Here is a 15,050-nt window from a genome sequence, read left to right as displayed (position 1 = left end):
AATAATTTCTACATTGCTAAATTCAATAGTCTCCTCTTCCTTTAGAAATTCTGTTTAGCCTTTGTTCAATGACTATCATAGTTATCCCTTGTATATGAGTAAATTCCTAGTGGGCTTTAAAGCCAATGCAGGTACACCTGAGTTATTCTTGGACAATGTGTTACCCCTTTAAAACCAAGTGAATCCATCTTCCCAAAGAGGTATCCTGGGATGTCACCAACCTGGACAAACCAATCAATAGTGCAGCAGTTCACAAGGGATGGGAACATTCGGCACCGGGACCGGAAGGCCTCCCCCACAGGGCTCATACAGAGAACGATGTGCAGCTTTTGACGGACTCTGCTGATAAAGTGCTGAAACACCTGACAAAAGATATTTTTCAATTTAAAATAAGGGTGAAGTAACAATGACAACAAGTGTTAGCTACTGCCTCTGGGTCTACCAATATCAGATAAAACTGGCGTTAGTGTAGTAGATATGTGAACTGTTTTTTTCAATGTCTGTTCTGACCCCTCTGGAAAGATTAAAAATGACATTTTGTGGACTCCATTGCAACTTGGGTTCTGGATGTGATGTAGGTCCTTCTCATCAGTGTATTTAAGGAGGCTCCTAGAATAAAGTGGAGAGAGGTATTCATACAGGTTTTTGCTTTGGGGTAGAAGGCACGGAAAGAAAGAGAGACGGGGCAAGGTAGCCACTATATGTGCAGGTGCAGAGTCTAGCAGAAGGGGCGTGGACCCGGAGAACTATCTCTGATGTGGCTCCTTATTTCCACCGCTTTCTGACCTGGCTGGGGTCACGTGGCTTTGGAGCTGGCAGCTGAAGCAGCAACATGCTGATCGGTTCAGTGGCTTCCTGCTTCAGCAGCTTCCCTGACCGCTGACATCTACCAATTGCATCTCATGTTCGTTCTGAGGAATTTAGCCTAGAGTCCCTTTCTTGGGCTCTCTCAGTGATTCTGTGTTCCTCAGATAAAGCCCTTTTTGCTTACGTCAGCTGAAGTAGACCCTGCTGTCTGTACTTAGAAGCCCTGACCTAGCAGAAGAGATCTCACGAAAGGATACAGAAGAAAACACATAAGAAAGAATGGTCAAAAAAATTAAAGGTGTAGAAGCAAGGGGAAACACTAGGGTAGACCGATGGCAGTGCACAGAATCTAGCACCGTGGTGGAGAAACGGGAGAGGACAGGAGCTGGGTTGTTTCCGAGATGGGGCTGGCTGGGGAGAGGTGGGGGAATCCATTTCTGTTTTAGGTGCTATAACCTTGCGAATAGGCAAGGGGATCCAGAATACTGGATTCCTCAGGCAGGGCACTGAGGACGTGTGAAATACATCTGTGTTTAAAGAAGGATAAGGCAAACTGTCCTGTTTGGACAAGGCTCTGACATCCATGGGGCAGTAGGGATTCTGTTTTCTGCTTCCCACTGATCTCTCTGGAAGTCTGGTGTAGCAATGCTTCGAATGTAGGAAGTAAAATACATAGAATTACAAAGGAAGACAATTATATTCGGGGCAAAAATCCATCCAGGGACTCCTCAAAGGGAGATGTAGATCATTAAAAGAAAAAGAAAAAAAGGCTAACACAACTTTGTGTTTTAGTAAAGCCTATCACCATTGTGTCCTACCTCATCTCTATTCCCCTCGGAAATTCCTACTTCTTTCGCTCGTGGTCTGGTGGCTGCTAAAACCTGTTCCAGTTCATCCTTTTCAAATAAATTGGGCACTTCACCGGAGTTCAGGATGTTATTTATATCTTCTAGGAATTCTTCTACTACAATCTGTGGAAGAAAGCAGAGTGATCTTTGTAATTCACTCAACCAGTTTAGATTTTTTATTTATTACTTGTAAATTGTAAAGCAAATATTCAATCAAAATCCACATTGAGTTAATTTTATCTTTAAGAGAAAATAATATTAAAAATTAGAATCTTAATATTTTAATATAGAAGTAATTGATTTTTCCTTTTTCCTTTCTGTTTTGTTTCTTAAAAGGCATTCGTCTTTTACATGGTTCAAGTAATACGTGTAAACATTTTATATTCTGCCCTCTTTCAGCTAACTTTTCTCATAAATATGTATCCATGGCTCTGTACAGTACTTATCGTATAGCATAACATACTATAGAGCTGATGTGCCACATTTTCCCATAGACTTAAATGGTCCACAGTTTTGTTTACATTTTAAGAACATATGTAGCACTATAATTTTCCTCCCCAGTTGTGTTGTTTCCTGGGGATAAACTCCCAGGAGGGAGACTAGCCATTAAAATGCATGAATAGTTTCTGGATTTTGAAAGATTTTAAATTTCCCATTCAACTCAAATATGATTTCATGAACCTTTAACATTTATTTTTACAAGGTTAGGGAGTATAAATGTTTGCTTTGGGAGAATTTAATTTCCATTTCTTTGATTATTAGCAAGGGCAAATGTGATTCCACATTTACCATTTTCCATTAAAATATATGTTCAGGGGTGTCTGGGTGGCTCAGTTGGTTGTGTCTGGCTCTTAGTTTTGGCTCAGGTCATAATCTCACAATTTGTGAGATCAAGCCCCATGTTGGGCTCTGTACTGACAGCTCACAGTCTCGCTCATAAAATAGATAAATAAACTTTACAAGATCGGTTCAAACTGTAATCATTTATATATTGGAGTTTACTTTTAAATTTGAATGAGTAATTTTCATATTACAAAATAAACCTTTGCCTCTAATAATTGATGCAAATATTAAAAATCTATCATTTATCCTTTTGTTTTAGTTAACTTTTTAGTTTTAAAAAAGTTTGGGTCCTATTATTTAACTATGACAAAGTATCTGTTACTTTATTTTCTTCATTTGTAACTTTTTGTTTTTTTCTTAAAATTGGAATAATTGTGTCTTGTTAATTTTCCCCAAGAGCAAACACTAGTTCTTTGTCATAATTTACTTATTTCTACCTTTATCTTATTATTTGCTTTTTTTATTTTTGCTCTTCCTTGTGACCTTTATTTTCCTAAAATTTTAAGTCAACTAATTTAAGTAGCTTCTTTTTCTATTTAATGTTTATTAATTTATTTTGAGAGAGAGAGAGAGAAAGAGTGCATATGCACATGAGCCACACGAGTGGGGGAAGGGCAGAAAGAGAGAGGGAGAGAGAGAGAATCCCAAGCAGGCCCCATGCTGCAGGACAGAGCCTGGACATGGGGAGGGCTCGATCTCATGAACTGTGAGATCATGACCTGAGCCGAAATCAAGAGTCAGAAGCTTAACTGACTGAGCCGCCCGGGTGCCCCTAATTTATGTAGTTTCTAATTTTTTATTCAAATCTATAAATTTAATCCTAAGAAATGTTTGGTTGCATCACACAGATTTCTATGTATATTAAGTTCATTTCCTTGTTCTCTAAAATAGAGATTTAAATTCTGATGTTCTTGACTCAGGAATTCTTTATATAAATGTTTTAAAGTGCTGAGCCACATCATTAATTTCCCTTTGATTAGAGCATGGACAAAGGATGTTATCAGCATAGTTTATGCTTTTTTGAATTTATTGAAAATCTGTTTAAACCTAACATATGGCCAATTTTTGTAAACCCTCAGTAGTACTAGAAAATATTTACTTTCTTTGTAAAATATAATTATAGTATATAGCCATCAATTCCAGCTTAGAAATTATATTCTTCATATTATTTAAACACACTTATTTCTACTTTGTATTTGCTAGAAATAGCAAATTAAACTCTATTTTTAACATCTTGCTTGTCTCAACTTCTCATATTTATAATAGTTATATATATATATATATATATATATATATATATATACATGCATATATACACACATTAATTTTAGTTATTATGGTTATGTTTACTCTCCATTAGCATAGAACATTTGAGATTGATTGGGGCTTTTAACAGAGTATAATAGCCTTTTGTTTGCTTAAAGTGGAGCAAGACAGTCTGATCTTATTTTTGGAGTTTTAAAAGCAACATTAAGCTTATATAAAAATATTTTAATATCAGAGTAATAAGAAACTACTGATGAACACAACTAAGAAAATAAAAAACAATAACTCACAATCCCATGACCCAGACATTTTCAAATCGTATATACAGCATATCTGTTTAGATATATATTAAGACAAAGAACCTATATGGTAGATGATTTGTATATGTGTTATGATGTAACAACACATCATAAACATTTTTCACATTAATTAATGTGTATATTTCTACAAAGTAATTTTAATTTTTTTACAGTGTCCTATTGTATAATTATACCACAAATAACTTGTGAATAATAAGGCTATTTCAGATTAATTGCTATTTTATTTTATTTTATTTTTAAAGTTTATTTATTTTGAGAGAGAGAGAAAGCATGCACGCACACATGTACAAGTAGGGGAGGAACAGAGAGACAGGGAGAGAAAACCTTAAGTTGGCTCCATGCTGCCAGTGTGGAGTCCAATGACTCACTCAATTTCACTAATCGTGAGATCATGCCCTGAGCAGAAATCAAGAGTTGGATGCTTAAAGACCAACTAGGCCACCCAGATACCCCATTATTTTAAAATACTGCAATAGATATTCTTGCACATACAACTTTGTATGCAGCTGTAATTATAAGTAAGAGTAATTTAAGGACTTTATCTACATATTGCTACTACCTTCTAGAAGATTTTGCTAATTCACTGGTGAGTTCTATGCAAGGCCTGTTTTCCGACGTCTTTGTCAACAATGAATATTATGATTTTTAACCTTTGTCAATGTGCAAGGCCAACCCCTGGCATTTATCTTTACCTAAATTTCTTTGGTTACTGGGAAGGCTGAACATTTTTCAGGTCTTTAAAGCCCTTGAATTCTTTTTTTAAAGGAACTTTCTATTTGCATTTTATTACATTTTTATATTTCTTCTATTGATGGGCTTGTCTTTTCCTTTTCATTTGAAAAAGACTGTATTTGTATTTATTTTCCAGCTTTATCGAGATTTAATGGACATATAACATAGTATAAACTTAAGGCATACAATGTATTGATTTATTATATTTACATATTGCAACATGATTACCACTATAGAAGCGTTAGTTAACATTTCCATCACATCATATAATTACCATTTCTTTGTTTTGTGGTGCAAACATTTAAGATTTACTCTCTTAGCAACATTAAAGTACATAATACATTATTTTTTTAAATTTTTTATTTTATTTATTTATTTTTTTTCAATATATGAAGTTTATTGTCAAATTGGTTTCCATACAACACCCAGTGCTCATCCCATATAATACATTATTGTTAACTATAGTCACCATGCTGTACATTAGATCCTTAGAACTTAATTCATCTTATAACTGGAAGTTTGTACCCTTTGACCAACCTCTCACCATTTTCTGCATCCCCAGCCCCTGGTAACCACTATGCTTTCTGTTTCCATGAGTTTGGCTTTTTTTAGATCCTCATGTAAGTGATATCATAGAGTATTTGTCTTTCTCTGTCCACTATTTCATTTAGCATAATGCCCTCAAGGTTTATCCATGTCGTTGTAAGCAGCAGGATTTCCTTCTGTCTCATGGCTGAGTAATACTCCATTATGTGTATGTGTATGTATATGCCATATCTTCTTTATCCATTCATCTATTGATGGACACTTAGGTTGTTTCCATATCTTGACTATTGTGAATAATGTTGCAATAAACATAGGAGTTCAGATATCTCTATGAGATCCTGTTTTCATTTCCTTTGTATATATACCCAGGAGTGGGATGGCTGGATGATATGGTAGTTCTGGAACCTCCATATTTTAAGTGTTTGAGGAACCTCCATATTATTTTCCATAGTGGCTGCACCAATTTACATTCCCACCAATAGTGCATAGGGTTCCCGTTTCTCCACATCCTTGCCAATGCTTGTTCTCTCTTGTCTTTTTGATGATAGCCATGGTAGCTATCTTTGTATGTTTCTAGGATTTTATCCATTTTTTCGGGGTTATCTAATTTATTGGCATAAATTGTGTGAGGTGACATCTCATTGTGGTTTTGATTTACGTTTCCCTGATGATTACTGATGTGGAGTATCTCTACTTTTCTTTTAATTTTTAAGAATGTTTATTCATTTTTTGAGACACAGAGAGATAGTACACAAGCAGGGGAGGGGCAGAGAGAGAGGGAGACACAGAATCCATAGCAGGCTCCAGGCTCTGAGCTGCCAGCACAGAGCCTGATGCGGGGCTTGAACCCACAAACTGTGAGATCATGACCTGAGCTGAAATTGATGCTTAACCGACTGAGCCACCCAGGTGCCCTGGAGTATCTTTTCATGTACCTGTTGGCCATGTGTATGTCTTCTTTGGAAAAATGTCTATTCAGATCCTCTGCCCATTTTCTTAAATTGAATTTTTTTTGCTATTGATTTGTATGAGTTCTTTATATATATTTACTTATAATGGGTCTCAGAGTGGCCCTGTTTGGCTTTAACCTATTGAATCTGGATGTCCATTTCTCTCCCCAGGTTTGGAAAGTTTTCAGCCATTATTGCTGTAAATATACTTTCTGTTCCTTTTTCTTTCTTTTCTTCTGGAATTCCCATGATTGGGAAATTATTTCTTTTCATTATGTCCTAAAGGTCTTGTAAACTTTTTCATTCTTTTTTCTTTTTGCCTCTCTGACTGGATAATTTCAAACATCCTGTCTTTTAAGTGATTGATTCTTCTGCATGATCAAATCTGCTTCTGAAGCTCTCCATTAAATTTTTTTGCTCAGGATTTGTTTGGGTTTTTTGATGGTTTCTTTTTCTTTGTTCACCTCCTTGTTCTGTTCATGCATTGCTTTTCCCATTTTTGTTTAGTCATCTGTGTGTTCTTATAGTTCACTAAATTTCTTTAAGAGGATTATTCTGAATTCTTTGTTTGACAGTTCATAGATCTCCATTTATTTAGTATTTAGAGTCAGTTAGTGGGGCTCTATTCATTTTCTTTGGTGTCATGATCCTTGATTCCTTACTTTGGTATCTGCACATTTGAGTAAGTGGTCTCCTCTTCGAGACTTTATAGGTTTGCTGTGACAGAGGCAGTTCTTCACCACTCTGCTTAGTTTGGGTTTCTGGACATGTCAGCTAGTAATCCTTGAGCAGGTGGGACTTGCTGTCAGGGTCTACTTGGGGGCAAGGCCACTGCCCAAGCTCTGAGGTTGGGGGTGGGGTGTTGCTGGGTGAGAATAGTTGGATAGGACGCTGACTTGGTTCTCTGCCCAAGCAAGGCTGTAGGATGGGCTGTGTGGTTGCCTAGATTCTGTGGTCTGGCTTCCTAGATGGTTGGGACTGTGTACTATACTCAGCAGCAGGTAAGGCTATGAATTAGCTTCCTCTCCTGGTAGGGCCGCAGAGTGGGTCCAAGGCTTGCATGGCTCATTGTTTGGGAACCTAACTCAAGCAAGGCTGTGTACTGACCAGATGAAACCACTGGTTTTGCTTTGTAGACAGGGAGCAGGGCTGTTGGATGGGCCAGGCAGGTTCCCTGGTCAGGTGGGCTAAAAGCTGTGTTCAGCAATGGGTGGAGGTACAAATCAGTTTCTCCACCAGGGTGGAGCAAGAGAACTGGCTCCAGTGCCAGAATGGCACTTTCTTTGTGGTCTTGACTCAGGCCAACCTGTGCCCCCAAGTCCCCTTTCTGTATGGGGCCACTGGCTTTGCTCTGCGGATGATCAGCTCTGCTTGCTCTACTTTTCACTTGATCGTTGCTGGTCTATACAACTTCCCAGGCATTCAGGCCAAGCTTTCCAGTTGGGCAGGGGTGGGAGTTACACCCCAGTGGTGTGTAGGGCTATGACTCAGCTCCTCTGCCTGGGTGCGGCGGGGGAGCTCCAGGGCCAGCAAGGCTCTTTGTTTGAGGACCTTGAATCAGGAAGCCCTGGATTCTGCTGAGTTCCCTGGTCATACTGCACAAAACTGCTGGCTGGGACTACTGTTTGGGCACTGCAGGTAGGAACTCAGACTGCCAAGAGCCAGGTGTTGGGGGTTGCAAGCCCACGCTGCCTTCTCCACCACAATCTGATTTTCTGCGGTCAAGTCCTTCAGGTTTCCCTGAGATCCCTGTGATGTGAGACTGGAGTGGAATACACAAGAAGTGACCCACAATGCAAGGGGAGCTGGATGTTCCCCCCGGACTCTCTCTTTCCACTGGAGGAACTGTAGGCTCAGGGGAGACCTCTTGGGGTGGTGGTGTGCTGGCTTGGGGGAGGGGCAATGTGATCAGTCTGTGGCTGCTCCACTTACCCTTCTAATGTGGTCTGTCTTGGTCCCTGTGGTGCAGGGAGTGGTTCAGCCTCTGCCCTGTGTCCTAGGGTTCCCTCAGTGGTGTCTTGTCCATGAATAACTATTGTAGGTTGTTCGTGTGAGGGAGAGTGATGTCAGGAATGACCTATATTGTGGTCTTGGTGATGTCATTCTCCATCATTTTGTTCATGTATTATTTTCCTGCTATAGTTAAATTGTTTACATGTGTTCTCTTGTAGCTCTCTGAACATCTTTAGAGTAATTGTTTAGAGTTCTTTGTGCGACAATGCCTGGGTCTCCATATCTTTGGGGCCAGTTACGGGAGGCTTACAGTATTTCTTTGGTGGGGTCGTGTTTCCTTGGTTCTTCATGATATCTGTAGCCTTATGTAGGTGTATGCATGTTTGAGGGAGTTCCCTCTTCCAGACTTTATGGACTGAATTCAGTAAGGGCAGACTTTCACGTGTAGGTGGGGGCACAATGGAGCATGCTGTAGCCCCAGGTCTAGAGGTGCAGGGCACCAAGTGTGGGGATGGGTAGTGGTGCTGGGCCTACGAGTGTGTTATGTTTCTTCGGCTGAGGCGGCTGCTGGGATCCACAGTATGTGTGCCTTGGTGAGCGCTGCAGGGGGGGTCACAGTGGCTGCAAGGGCTATTGGCGTCCCCAGCTGTGCCTCCAGGTTGAGCAGCTAGGGACCAGGGCAGGCACTGCTGGTGGCCAAAGCTGGTGGAGTATATACATTTGACTCTGGGTCCTTTCTCATTTGTAAAAAATGTTAACATATTCAGGTATAAATTCACTGCATGTCACCGATGTTAAAAATATTTTCCCATTTTATGATTGTACTTAATTTAAAATAATTTAAAATATTTACGCATCAGATCCATTACTTTTTTATTGCTTGGCTGATTTCTATAGAGGTTTATTTTCCCTCATGTTAAAATGCCTAAGTGTAGTCAATGTAGAAAATTTTCTTGTTTAGAACAAATTCAAGAACAGTTACATTTGTTCTTATAGACATAGATAAAATCCCATTTTAATTTTAAAGTTAATTTAACACTAAAACAGCCATCGTTATTGTTATTTTCCTTTTCTTGGGTAAAGCATATTTCCCTAATTGATTTCAGTTAGGGTATAATTTCCTTATACTTATTGCTATAGAAACAATTTATTACTTTTTGTTATCCATGTCCTTCTCAAAGAAAAGTTCAAACTTCTCTTACCCCCTTAACCTTTGATCATATTTACTTAGAATTTAAAGGGTGACACAACAGTTGGTAAAATAAATGAAAATGTATTATAAAAGTCTTTTACAAGGTCCAAGACATCTGTTATCTGAGGGAGCAATTCCTTGCACTGTATCATACAAACTATTCAAAGCACACTTGTGATCATAACACTTGTACTTTAGCTATTTAAACATGTACCTGGGTGTCAGTGAAGAGGAAGACCATATTCTTGTTATCCACACCAGCCAGTTTGTACAACTTCCTCAGGTCTTCATGAAAGCTGTCATAATTATATCCTCGGCTCAGTTCAATTTGCAAACATCTGTAACCACATATGTGAGCTGCAAGTCTTGTAAGAGACTGTTTTCCAGTGCCTCCTACTCCAACGAGCAGCGCATTGCCTCTTTCCTGACGAATCATGCGGGCAATCCTGCAGGCAACAAAGCAGAGAAAGACGTATTTCAAGTGTACAGATGTGGATCAGAGGGCCTGACCCAGTATGGACCGCTAGTGGCCAGTGGGGAATACTCCCTGAACAAAAGGCCATCGGAAAGAGCAGGTGTGGCTAAAGTTCATGTCTGGGGGTGGGGGGGGGGGGGACACCTGGGTGGCTCAGTCAGTTAAGTGTCCGACTTCGGCTCAGGTCATGATCTCACAGTCCGTGAGTTCGAGCCCCGTGTCGGGCTCTGTGCTGACAGCTCAGAGTCTGGAGCCTGCTTCGGATTCTATGTCTCCCTCTCTCTCTGCCCCTACCCTGCTCACACTCTGTCTCTCTCTCAAAAATAAATAAACATCAAAATAAATAAATAAATAAATAAATAAATAAATAAATAAATAAATAAAGTTCATGGCTGGGAGGAAAGACCTGCTGAGCTTTCATTGTGTCCATCTCTCCCATTTCTCACAGGCTGCTGGCCTTGGTCATGCAAATGCAGAGTAAAAGAAAATCTCTTCTCCTTTCTCTAAAGTGTGAAGGATTTTGTCAGAACCTTGGCTGATCTAAGCCACTGCTTATATTATAACCATTGTATTAACAAGCCCAGGGCTTCATTTATAAGGAGGAGCAAGCAGAAATACAGAAATACTGCTGGGTCTAGGAAAAGACAGTGCGGTTCAGAAGGGGAGCTCAGTGGGAATGCCCTGAAATGAATTTAATCTAAGATATTGACAACATTTTAGAAAATTTCTGATTCACGTTGACAACAAGAATATGAAAAGCACTGCTATGGTGATACTAGAGTGAACACTCGGGGAAAAGCTGAGTTTAGCAAACATTGGAGATGGAAAATCTGATGAACAAATTGAAAACCTCAGTGGAGGGGCACCTGGGTGGCTCAGTCAGTTAAGCGTCTGACTTTGGCTCAGGTCATGATCTCGAGATTCCTGAGTTTGAGCCCTGTGTCGGGCTCTCAGCTGTCAGTGTGGAGCCTGTTTCGGATTCTCTGTCTCCCTCTCTCTCTGCCCCTCCCCTGCTCATATGCTCTCTCTCTCTCAAAAATAAATAAATATTAAAACAAATAAACAACAAAAAACCTCAGCGGAACACGGGCCTTGCAAATAGGAAAATGGGAATTTGAAATAGGTGGAAAATTCAATAGGTGAAGTAGAAGACAAACTCAAGGAGTTTATCCAGAATGCAGAGAAGAAAGATAATGACATTACAATGACAAGAGAATAGAGATAAGGAGGACAAATGTAGGAGAAACAAGTGTGATCCCAGAGGCCACACAAATGGAAGTGCAGAAGGAGAGACCGGAGGGGACAGAACTGATGTGACAGCTGATGAAACAGTAGGAAGAAACCCCTGAGCGGAACCCATAGATTTGAAGTCCCTGAGGGTCAGGAAAGAAAACCAGAGAGGAGAGGCAAAACATTAAAGATTTTCTAGAAGATACATAAATATAAAATAAAATACGGGTGCATGCATACATATAAAATAGAAATATAGAAATCTATATTTTAGACATAACTGAAGAGACTGTGAGCATCTAAAAGGCAGACAAATTACTCCCAAAGGGACAAATAATTTCAGGCTGGCCTTAGGTGACTATTTTATAAGATGACATTCCATAAGACAATGGTTAGAGGGAAAGCTGTCATGTTATTGCTCAGAGCATAAGCCATCTAAACCTTCCTAAAAGATTTCTTGAAGATATATAAAGAAGTATAACTAAAGAAAAAATTGTTTAATGTTCATTTATTTATTTTTTTTTTTAAATTTTTTTTTTCAACGTTTTTTATTTATTTTTGGGACAGAGAGAGACAGAGCATGAACGGGGGAGGGGCAGAGAGAGAGGGAGACACAGAATCGGAAGCAGGCTCCAGGCTCCGAGCCATCAGCCCAGAGCCTGACGCGGGGCTCGAACTCACGGACCGCGAGATCGTGACCTGGCTGAAGTCGGACGCTTAACCGACTGCGCCACCCAGGCGCCCCAAATGTTCATTTATTTTTGAGAGAGAGGGAGAGAACATGAACAGGGGAGGGGCAGACAGCAAGGGAGACACAGAATCCGAAGCAGGCTCCAGGCTCTGAGCTGTCAAGGACAGAGCCTGATGCGGGACTCAAACCCATGAATGGTGAGATTGTGACCTGAGCCAAAGTTAGACGCTTAACCAACTGAATCACTGAGGTGCCCCAAGAAGTATAGATAAAACTAAAAAAACCCAAGAAAGGGAGAGAGATGTCAGTATAAAGTGAGAAGTGTGTATGAGTCGAGTCCACATACTATTGTTAAGATGATAAAAAAGATGATAGTATCGATAAATTCCTCTTAAAAAGAAGATACAAACTGTAAAAATAATTTTTTTTAATTACATCACGATTTATCTAAAATTTCAGACTGGGTTATCAGAAACTAGGAAAGCATGGGAGAATTATAACGGTAGATTTAATTTCTCTCTCCCTTTTAACAGGAAGTTTGCCTGTGTGTCTGAGTATCTATCTTAATTTTATTCAAAATTCTAATAATTAGAAAAGACTAGGTTCAAATATTTGAAAGTGATAATGGCTTTATTATTTTTTAAATTATGAAAGTAAAACACAGTCATTGTAACTGAGGGGAGAAAACAAGTGCTAAGCCTTCCCCATTTGTAAGCTCTATCACAAGGGCCTGGGTGTTCTTTAAAAAAAATTTTTTTTTAATGTTTATTTATTTTGGACAGAGAGAGAGACAGAGCATGAGCGGGGGAGGGGCAGAGAGAGTGGGAGACACAGAATCCGAAGCAGGCTCTAGGCTCTGAGCTGTCAGCACAGAGCCCGACGTGGGGCTCGAACTCACAGACCGTGAGATCATGACCTGAGCCGAAGTCGGATGCTCAACCGACTGAGCCACCCAGGTGCCCCAAGGGCCTGGGTGTTCTGATCTCTGAGAACGGTGCCTAGCATAGTAGGGGCTTCATCAGCATTTGTTCAGTGAATTTATGTATGTTGACTTGTATGTGTGTATTACAAAAATGGGATTAAACTCTAATTACATTTTGTTTTATGATTGTTTTGCTAGATAATGTATTATGGACATTTTCATGCTAGTAAATACAGCAACAAATATACCATACTTATTTAGCCAGTTCCCTAGTGATGGATATTTAGTTCTTTCATGTTTTTCCTATCATACTAACAATATTAGAAAACAAAACTTAAAGCTAGCTGCAAATAGAATCCTTTCAGATCGTTAGAGTGAGAGAGAGGGAGACCATGAAACAGAAAGAAGTTGCATTAAAAAGGAACAGAAAATACGTTAGGATGTCATAAATGTGGCCATTAAAGCCATGTTTTAAAATAGTATTTAATTATATAGGATTTTGGAGGCAAATGTAATATAAGTGTTAAAGGCATGATGTTCAATAATATGTGCCATAATACAACTTTGTAAAAATCTCTATATACTTACAAATATATTTGAAAGAAGCATACAATTTTAATAGTGGTTGTCGCTGGGTGAGGAGGTGAAATTATGAATGTTTTTCTAAATTCTATAATGAGTATGTTTACCATATGATCAGAAAAATAATCACAAAGTACAGTAGTTCCCCCCCTCAGTGATGGGGGATACATTCTAAGATCCCAGTGGATGCCTGAAACTATGGGTAGGATCAAACCTTAGTTTTCCTATACATACATACTTGATAAATTTTAATTTATAATTTAGTCACAGTAAGAGATTAACAACAATAATAATAACAGAACAATTATAACAATATGCTATAATAAAAGTTATGTGAATGTGGTCTCTCTCAAAGTATCTCATTGTACTTTACTTCCTGTGATGATTTGAGATAAGATGCCTATGTGATGAGATGAAGCGAGGTGAATGAGGTAGGCATTGTGACTTGGACTTAGGCTACTACTGACCTTCTGACGAATCATCAGAAGGAGGGTCGTCTGCTTCCTCACTGAGGTTGACTGTGGGTAAGTAAAACTGCAGAAAGCGAAACTGTGGATAAGGGGAGGACAACTGTAGATGTAGTTCTGCCTCGTAGGAAATACAAAGATGCCTTTTTTTCTGCAATAGTTCTATCCTCAAAAAGATCTTGGTGATATGAATTTTTATAAATAAAATTACACTTCTAAGAAAAAGGGAGACAAATGCCATTTCTTAATCTCCCTCTGAAATTCAGTACACTTTTACCAAATCATCTATATTGAAGTAACCAACTTCTACTTCCAGATCTTAAACACTATGACTTAGAAAACATTGATCAAACAGCTCCTATGCACCATTATCTTTGGTGGCAGGGGATAGGAGCTATGTAGCATGAGCATAGAACAGGAAGTCTACATTGAAAAGTGCTCCTCCAGGGTGAAGTAGACTTCTAAGTCATTATTTGGGATCTTCTAAAATAAGAATTAAACCTTCAAATTTGTCTCTTTCAGTTTCATACCTTCTTCTGTCCCTCAGGCCAGTCTGCTCTTTCCCTGCCCTGACTGCCTCGATAACACAGCTTTTTCCAGGACAGGGGTCAGCAAATAATGGTGTGTGGGCCAAATCCTGCCCCTTCACTGTGTTTTTAAAGTTTATTTATTTATTTGGGGAGAAGGAGAGGGAGAGGGAGAGGGAGAGGGAGAGGGAGAGGGAGAGGGAGAGGGAGAGGGAGAGGGAGAGGGAGAGAGAGAGAGAGAGAGAGAGAGAGAGAAAGAGAGCACACATGCACAGGGAAGGGGCAGAGAGGGAGAGAGAGAATCCCAAGCAGGCTCTGCACTGTCAGTGTGGAGCCTGAGGCGGGGCTCAAACTCACAAACTGTGAGATCGTGACCTGAGCCGAAATCAAGAGTCCCATGTTTAACAGACTAAGACACCAAGGAGCCCCTTAAAATTTTTTTTATGGCCTATTAGCTAAGAATGTTTTTGTAGTTTTTAAGTGGCTAACAAAAACATCAAAAGAAGAGTAATATTTTCATATGTGAAAATCATATGATATTCTAATATTAGTGTCCATAAATAAAGTTTTATTGGAATGCAGCCATGCTCACTCATTCATTTACTGAAGGTGGCTGCTTTTGTGTTTCAGTGGTAGAAATGAGTCGTTGTGACAAGGTCCATATGACCCACAGAGTCCAAAATATTTCCTATTGGCCCT

The 15,050-nt window shown here is 39.4% G+C and overlaps 1 protein-coding gene across 2 annotated transcripts in view; it reads right to left on the bottom strand.

Moving 5' to 3' along the window:
- The window catches only part of DNAH6 (dynein axonemal heavy chain 6), a 242,122-nt gene that overhangs the window by 74,325 nt on the left and 152,747 nt on the right, over positions 1-15,050 (bottom strand). For both annotated transcript variants that reach the window (XM_042932835.1, XM_042932838.1), the window contains exons 46-48: positions 9,672-9,903; positions 1,626-1,778; positions 222-362 (exon numbers count right to left, since the gene is read on the bottom strand). In XM_042932835.1, the coding sequence (XP_042788769.1) occupies positions 222-362; positions 1,626-1,778; positions 9,672-9,903 (526 nt within the window). The remainder of the gene's footprint in view (positions 1-221; positions 363-1,625; positions 1,779-9,671; positions 9,904-15,050) is intronic.

The sequence above is a fragment of the Panthera leo genome, chromosome A3, assembly GCF_018350215.1.
Source record: "Panthera leo isolate Ple1 chromosome A3, P.leo_Ple1_pat1.1, whole genome shotgun sequence".
NCBI lineage: Eukaryota > Metazoa > Chordata > Mammalia > Carnivora > Felidae > Panthera > Panthera leo.
This window is presented reverse-complemented; position numbering and strand designations above follow the sequence as displayed.